Source organism: Pantherophis guttatus, chromosome 4 (assembly GCF_059756535.1).
Source record: "Pantherophis guttatus breed Tessera chromosome 4, ASM5975653v1, whole genome shotgun sequence".
Classification (NCBI taxonomy): Eukaryota; Metazoa; Chordata; class Lepidosauria; order Squamata; family Colubridae; genus Pantherophis; species Pantherophis guttatus.
Window position 1 is genome coordinate 40,511,415 of NC_142066.1, and position 8,587 is coordinate 40,520,001.

General features: G+C 38.5%; 1 protein-coding gene across 1 annotated transcript in view; it reads right to left on the reverse strand.

The window, feature by feature from the left end:
• Positions 1-2,457, reverse strand: part of LOC117669046 (RNA binding protein fox-1 homolog 1-like) — a 34,554-nt gene extending 32,097 nt beyond the window's left edge. The window contains exon 1 of the mRNA XM_034423148.3: positions 2,285-2,457. Coding sequence (XP_034279039.1) covers positions 2,285-2,371 — 87 coding nt within the window. The 5' untranslated portion in view covers positions 2,372-2,457. The remainder of the gene's footprint in view (positions 1-2,284) is intronic.
• Between the last annotated feature and the right edge of the window lie 6,130 nt (positions 2,458-8,587).

The window sequence follows — 8,587 nt, forward strand, 5'->3', positions numbered from 1 at the left end:
CCAAGTTGATGCTTACAAGATGTCTGGACTATAATATCCACAGTGTTTTGCCATTTGACATGCTGGTTGATGCCAATTGGATGCTGAAGAATATAAGGTTATCTATTTCTGCATTGTACTCTTCTAAGCAATAAAAGTGTTCAGGCACAATTGAACTATACAATGTAATCCTCTCAACACAAGCAACAAATCATTTATAGATTTTGATTATATTATTAGATTCAAATTTCTGCCTGAGGTCACAAAACATTTTACACTATCTCTGAGGTCTACCTTGTTTGTTATGGACATTGTATGGACATTGTTTGTGGCAAGCATTATTGTTCTGCTTTTGTTATTATGCTGCTTATGTTTTCTTCTTGCATTTTAATCAGTGGCTTTGCAGTGTTTTAGATTCCTCTTATTATTTTGTGAGACACAATTGTTTCTCTGTGATAAAGGTAATAAAGGTAGAACGAAATATGTAGATCCTCCCCCAATAAAATAATTAAGGCTGCCTTAATGCATAATTAAACCTAGAAGGTCAAATACTCATTTTTTGACAAAGGATTGTCAGAATTGTAAATTATTTCAAAAGCATCTCAATATGCTCTTGGTTATGATATATTGGTATATACTTGGCTCACAAAAACGAATCTACAGGGTCTGAGTTCAGATAACATAGTCCAGATTAACAAAATGCAATTGCTGTGTTTACATGGCATACTGCATCCAAAAACATAAATCATATTATGAGTTTTATGTGATGGCTTGGTTCATATAACATACCATGACAATGGCTGGGTTCCTTAAACATTTTTAATGCCTTAAAGCCAGTGTTGACTCATGGCAACCTCCTGGACTAGTCTCTGTGCTTTCTTGGTAAGATTTCAGAATTGGCCTCCTTCCTAGAAACAGAATGACTGGTCCAAGCTCACCAGTAGGCTTTTTTTTTTTTAATTTGATTTATATGCCGCCCTTCTCCAGAGACTCAGGGAGGCTTACAGTGCGTTAAGCAATAGCCTTCATACTTTTGTATATTTATACAAAGTCAGCTTATTGCCCCCACAAACTGTGTCCTCAATTTACCTACCTTAGAAAGGATGGAAGGCTGAGTCAACCTTGAGCCTGGCGAGATTCGATCTTACTTTAATTGCAGACAGCTGGTGTTAAATTACAGTGCTCTGTCTGTTGAGCTATCCAGGGTCCAGGCTTTGTGCCTAAGGCAGGATTAACTGGTCTCCCAGTTTCTAGCTTGATGGCTTAACCACTAAACCAAACTGGTACTCCTAAAACATGTTGGACCCAATCCAATTTTAGCCTAGCCTAGTCCAGATTATTGCACAACCCAAGCTAGAAAATGAATAGACGGAGGAAGATACTTAGGCAATCTGAAAGCTAATTATGTCAATTCAATCATTGTGCAAGTATTAAATGTTGGTCCAAAAGTAAACAAGACTGTTGGATGCCTATATTTCTCAGGACGCCATCAAAGCAGCACATTTCCCAGTTTCATCATTTCATACTTGCAAAGGATTTTAGAATATTTTACTTATACTGTAAAACCAATAGGGCACCAACATTCATTTTGCTAACCCATGTTATTCATGCATTTTACCATTTTTTCTTCTACAACATTGAGCATAATTTAAACTTGTAACATAAGTGAAGACAGCTTGTGCTCTCATATTATAAAATGCTTATGATATCAGGAATGGCATTGAAGCATAGGTTAGTATTTGTTTATATTTAATTTCAAAACCACTAACAGTTTTGGGTGATTAAAGGATTGCAAATGGTGTGGCATCACTGAAAAACTAGAAGAAAGTCAACTCCTAAATAGAGTAGAATGTGAGAGGTGTAACTTTTTCCTCTAATCAAATCTATTATGCTGTCCACCAAAGTCAGTTTTACTTTTTAAACTTTAAGACTGGCAGAGAGCAAACAAATGTACAACAGAGGTTCCATCCATTATATTCCTAAGGTCTTTCAGTGGACATGTTCCATCTGGTGTACAAACTAAAGGAAATCCATAGGACAAAGGACAGAATGGATCGATCTAGTTCCTGAAGAAGCTGTAAATATCCCTTTCCATACAAGGAGAAGACTTTCCCCGTCTGAGCAATTCTGTAAAAATAACTCAGGAATGGAGAGATTTATCAATGGGGGAAGCTTTATCAGCTGTCCCAAGACCACCAAGACAGGCACAGCTGGGCTGTGTCAATGACACTGAAATGTTTCTTCTATCTCACACAAGCAGACACAAACACACGTATAAATGTATACATAATTCAAATGATCATACCTGAACAAGCCCAGAGTAGCATTGGGGTGCCGGAGGATAGACAGGCAGGCTGTAGGGGTGCAGAACCACAGCTGGAGGTGACAACATGGCACATAATAAAGGAAGGGCCCTACTTCTAAGTCCCAAAAGGAGTCAAAAGTGCCTCTGTTCAAGCAGCTTTGGCACCAGCTGAGGGAGTGTTGAGTGGCAGATGGGACAGTGCCATTGAAGGACGCCAACAGCTGTCAAAAACAGAAGCGTCTGTTGCAAACTGGCTGGGTAAAAGCATCTGCACCATGATAGAAACTCAGCAAGGATGAATAATGTTATGATTCAGCCACATTCTACCATTTTTTAGCAGAAACACTGTATGCTGGAAATGGGGGGGGGATCTGCACCATAAACCTGAGCAGATTTACTCAGGTGTAAAAGGCATTGAATTGAAAAGATCATAGTCCAAAGTAAATGTCTCTAAGACTGCAGCTTAAGATGTTCCTAATTCTACTTAGACTATCCTACTAGTATCATATACTATTATGTTGAATTGTACGCAGTCCTAAATATTTTTATTTATTTAATTTTTTAATGTATATGCTGTCCACCTCGCTAAGCAAAGCAACTCTAGCACTGAATATATTTTTCCATGTAAACACATATTTATCAATCAGATTTAACAGATTAACAGAGTTGGAAGGGACTTTATAGGTCATCTAGTCCAACCCCCTGTTCAAGCAGGAAACCCTACATCATTTCTGACAAATGGCAGGCCAATCTTTTCTTGAAAGTCTCAAGTGATGAAGCTCCCAGGCAAGCTGTTCCATTGGTTGATTGTTCTCACTGTCAGAAAGTTCCTCCTCATTTCTAGGTTGAATCTCTCCTTGGTCAGTTTCCATCCATTATTCCTTGTCTGACCTTCAGGTGCTTTGGAAAACAGCTTGACCCACTCCTCTCTGTGGCAGCCCCTCAAGTATTGGAAGACAGCTATCATGTCTCCCCTGGTCCTTCTCTATATTAACCACACCCAGTTCATGTAACCGTTCTTCATATGTTTTAGTTGCCAGTCTTCTAATCATCCTCTGCACGTCTTACTAGGGGTTTATAGAGTGGTATTAGTACCTCACTTGATCTTGATTGTATCCCTTTGTTAATGCAATTTAGGATTGCATTGGCTTTTTTAGTTGCCACTGCACACTGCTGGCTCATATTTAGCTGATTGTCCACTAAGACTTCAAGATCCCTCTCACAGTCACTGCTATTAAGCCTGGTTTCCCCCAGTTTATATGTGTGCTTTTGGTTTTTCTTACCTAAGTGTAAGGCTTTACTTTTCTCTACATTGAATTTCATTTTGTTAGATAGGGCCTAGTGTTCAAGTTTGGATCTTGACCCTATCTTCTAGGGTGTTTCATTTCATGGATAAATTATTATACATGGATTTGAAAAGAAATTTGTTTTGTATATTATTTTTATAAAAATACTTATATATGATTTCTTGCCCATTTAGTTTAATTGGAAAACTGTATTTTAAAAGGTTTAATTAACCCAATAGGATAACTGAATTTCAGTTCACACGTGGATTATACTTGCCAATTTAAAAACAGGTCAGATGTATTTCTCATGCCTAATATGTATGGTTTCTGAATGTGTCTGTCTAACTTATTGCCTGTTTTTCAAATTAATTAAAACCCAATCCTTAATAAATATACATCTTTCCACTCTTTAAGATTCAGTGGTGAAAATCCTTCTTTCTTACTGCTGGCATTCAGGTTTTCGGTTCAACACTGCAATTATTGTTTGGGTATTATTTCTCTCATTGGATTTTTTTCTGGCTCTCATATTGGAAACCTGCTGGTTGAAAAGAAGCTAAGCTATTTTTTTTTCTTTTTTACAAAATGGCTAACATTACCACAGAAATAGATTTTGCCCTCCACTATTTTTTTAATGATGAAGTTGTCTAATCTTTTCTTCTATTTTTTATGCTTGGGATATTTGATTTAGATGAAAGGTACAAATAAAGGCTTCCTTCTTCCTCAAGTCTAATAAGAGCACTACAAAGCTCAAAGGAAAAACAAACAAGAAGAAGAAATATATATATAAAATCTAGATACAAATGTAAGAAATAAATAAATAGCTTTACATTTTGCATTAGTTGTTTTTTTTTTAAATTAGGGAATGAATGTAGAAACAAGGAAAAAATAGCTCCGTGCTAAAGGCACAGATTCCATATATGGTCAAAACTGTTTTGAAGCAAAATGATTCAATTTATCCATCTGAGGAAGGATTTTGGAGAAGTAAAAAGAAAAAAAATTATGTGACCTTTGGATCAAATTTAATAAAAGTGCCTATGTATAATAAACTTTACCTGGTTCAGTAATTGTTAACAGCAACAGCAAGAGAAATCATTGTTCTGCAGGTCAAATTCCTTGAACATAAATAAGACCCACATTATAGGTAGAATTAAGAGTGGCTGGGAGCCATTGGGTTGGGAGCCTGCTTCTCTGCCTTTTTTTTTTTTTTTTTTGCTTTAGGGTTTTTTTTCTTTTCCTTATGAATGGTTGTTTAGTGACCAAAGGTACGATGGACTTCCCTGGAGCCATTTATGACCCAGATTCAAAGTTCTGATGGCTGTATCTCAGTCTTGTGACTATATAAGTAATCAGCCTGCATTCATAGCCATTTGTAACATTCCATGTTTTTTCCCCAAAATTGGCATTGAAGTCGTTTTCAGCAAAACTGGCCTACCATTGGTTTGCTGCAAAAACGGTCATAAAATCATGATTCATAATCATAATCATGATTATGTGGGTGACCCGGTTTATAACTGTCATGACTTATGCAGTGGTGGGATTCAAATAATTTAACAACCGGTTCTCTGTCCTAATGACCAGCTGCGTGGGCGTGGCCAGGGGGTGTGATAAGCAGCACTTGGCCTCCTGCACTCTCCTGGGAGCAAAAATGTGGTGTGGGGGGAGACCCCCCCGCCCCATTTTGGGCCTAGTAGGCCTCCCTGCAGCCTCCTGCATGGGGCCGTGTTTGCCTCCCGCACCCAGTTTTGGGCCTAAGAGGCCTCCCTGCACTTACCAAAATGGGGCACGTGGGGACTCCTGGAGGGGGCAGGGTGGGGCAAACCAGAAATTTAACTACCAGTTCACGCAAACTGGCCCAAACCAGCTGAATCCCACCACTGGATTTATGGCTGTGATGGCCAGGCTCCATTATGATCATAACCTGGGAATTTCTTATCAGAAATAGATCTGCTGATGAGGCTTTTTAAAATTAAGCAAAGGCTTTGTGAATTTCAGTTGCAAATCATGTAAATATCCCAGAAAAATTGCAGTCACCAATACCTAATTATAAACTAGCAAGCTAACAGGATTATCATTAGTCAGTTAAAAAGACCAGAATGCAAATTTAATATACCCCAAGTGCATATGAATTAGTATTAGCCAATACAACACTCACCATTATATTTTTTTCTGTTATTAGATTGTATTTTTCAGAGTTTTTATTTTACCAGGGGCCTTGTATGGTGAGCTGCAACAGGATCAAAAGATTTCATTTTATAAGTTTGGCAATCACCTTGTGGCACCAGGACAATATAAAGCTTTAGAAATCAAATCACTGGCCAAAGAATTGTAAGTACTGACTTAGGAAGGTAAGTAGAGCTCAAGAGATTGAGGCCCTAAGGCTTTCTGAAACTTCGCAGCATCACAGGGCTCCTTAATTTAAAACCATGTAATCTGGGAATACATTGAGAATTGATAAGGAAACTGGCATGATTATCTTAAAGCTGCACTGGATGTGGGAATCACCCTGGCATTATTAGGACTTTTTAGCACCTGAGTATAGCATTTGAGTACAAAATTATGAAAATAATTTTCATAATATCTCCTGCTCTATTTCTGTTCCACTGTCTCATTCTTTTTTCTAATTTCATGGGAAGGGACAGACTTCGTGGGTTCCATGGTTTGAAAAAACAGGGCGAGAAATACTGTTTCTTGCAAGTAACCTAATTGCCAATACCGAAAAAAATAACCAAAAGTAGTTCAAAAGTTTATACTTTTTTAAGTTTAAGCAAAAGGCGTTGTAACTTCAAGAAACAAAGCAAAAAATTCAGCAGCTTTAATACAAAGTGTATATCCACATGCTACCTGCTTATCCTGCCCTACTAAGGTTCCCTGGTGAATTTATTTCCCTTTCTTAAAAGCTGAGGAAGTATTTTTGTTCTGAGAAGTCACTGCCAACTTGTAAACCAGGCTTTACTCGTAAAGAGGACCTTGCCAGTTAGTAGCTCAAACCCTCCGGATGGAAAACAGGACAGACTGGCTCTGTGCATTCCTAGAGAAAATCAGAAAAATAATCTCCCCTTAAGAAAAGAATCAATTTTTCTGATTTTTTCTTTCAGCCTCTGAATCAGAGATTTGTGTACAAATATTTATTCAATGTTCTTGCTGAAAGTTGAAAGCCACATCTTGTCCACATATTTATTATTTCACCTATTTCTTTAGTTGCGATGAGTAAAAGATGATCAAAAACAGAACAGCAAGGATTTTTGATTACAGAAGAACAGCAACAAATGAATTCTTGGCAGCTTTATCCCAAACCGTATTTTCTATTGGGGGGGGGGAGATATGTGACATGTCCCAATTACATCAACCCACCCCACCTGGTCAAGCAGGGAAGGTATGCTACATGTCCCGTCAAAAGAGTTTTGACTGGTGTATTCTAGGAGGCCCTTCTCAGCTGCTGTCCCCAACCTATAGAACAGTGTTTCTCAACCTTTGTAGCTTGAAGATGGGTGGACTTCAACTCCCAGAATCCCCCAGGCAGCAGCGCTGGCTGGGGGATTCTGGGAGTTGAAGTCCACCCATCTTCAAGCTTCCAAGGTTGAGAAACACTGCTATAGAACATCTTATCCTCAGAGATGAGGTGCCTCCCCACTCTTCTGGTTTCCCAAGAGTGTTAAGATCTAGCTTTGTCAATTAGCATGGAGGGACATATCTCAATGGTGCAGCCCTGGCAATGGTGGCTTGAGGACACTCCTGCTGTGTTGTTAACCTTCTAGCCTTTTGAATGTTATAGCAATAGCAATAGCACTTAAGACTTATATACCGCTTTACAATGCTTTACAGCCCTCTCTAAGCGGTTCACAGAGTCAGCATATTGCCCCCAACAATGGAAGGCTGAGTCAACCGTGAGCCTGGTGAGATTCGATCTGCCAAACTGCTGGCAGCCAGTGATCAGCAGAAGTAGCTTGCAGTACTGCACTCTAATCACTGTGCCACTGTGGCTTTTATACACTGATTTTTATTTTTACTAGGAATTTTAACTTGTTTTTAATTTTTTTTAATTTGTTTTTATTCATGTATATATAAATATATAGTTTCTTATGCTGGGTAAATCACCCAGAATTATTTAGGTAAGATTGGTGGTATAGAAATTTAATAAATAAATACATAAATTTTATGAATATTCAGGTTGTCAAGAAATTATTAATAAATCCTTTCCTAATATGAAGCACCGAAATGTCAATCTCTTTGATACTTGCTTGCTATCAGCTGCCATAATAACGGGGGGGGGGGGGGGAGATTAGCATTTGGGTGGGGAAGTGTGCTGGAGTGAAGACGGCCTCTGTGAACAAAAAGGAAGGGATGCGCTCATGATCTACTGCGCAGCTGGAGTTGTTTATATCCAGTCAAGGTAAACCGTCCCAGAATACCAGATAGACGAAAACACCCTGAAGTTGTGGCCCACATGACACCATATGGGATGGGGATTGGACATTCAGCCTGGGTCCCTCGGGGGAGGGATTTAGGGAAACTTTCAATATGTAACTTTTGTGCCTTTTGGCTCAGATCTTGCTTTTCTTTAGTTGTTATCATTTCAAACTCAGTAAAAGTACCTCTTTTCTACAAATATGGGATGTCCTTTCTTGGATTCTGAACAGAGGCATGCCTGACAGCAATGGAATTTTTTTTCAAAGAGAAAATTGTGACTGACAGTTTATTCATACATAGTTCAGCAGCAGTTCTTGATGGTCATATGGGGCATTTATGCAAATACTTTATTCATTTGTGAAATAGTGAATGAGAAAAACTTTTCCCATCCTTTTGCCCCAACTTTCAAATCAACCCAGTTGCCTACAATTGTTTTGATATGTCTAAAACAAAACATTTTACTGGGCTTCATGCTCACTTAGCTCACTTGTTAACTTTCTGTAGAAAGTGGCAACAGTGGCCTCCTGGTGGTCAGTGCAACTTTCTACATAAATGGGATATAATCTTCTCCTCCCACCCCCAAATCACATTCTACCAGGAAAAAAAATTA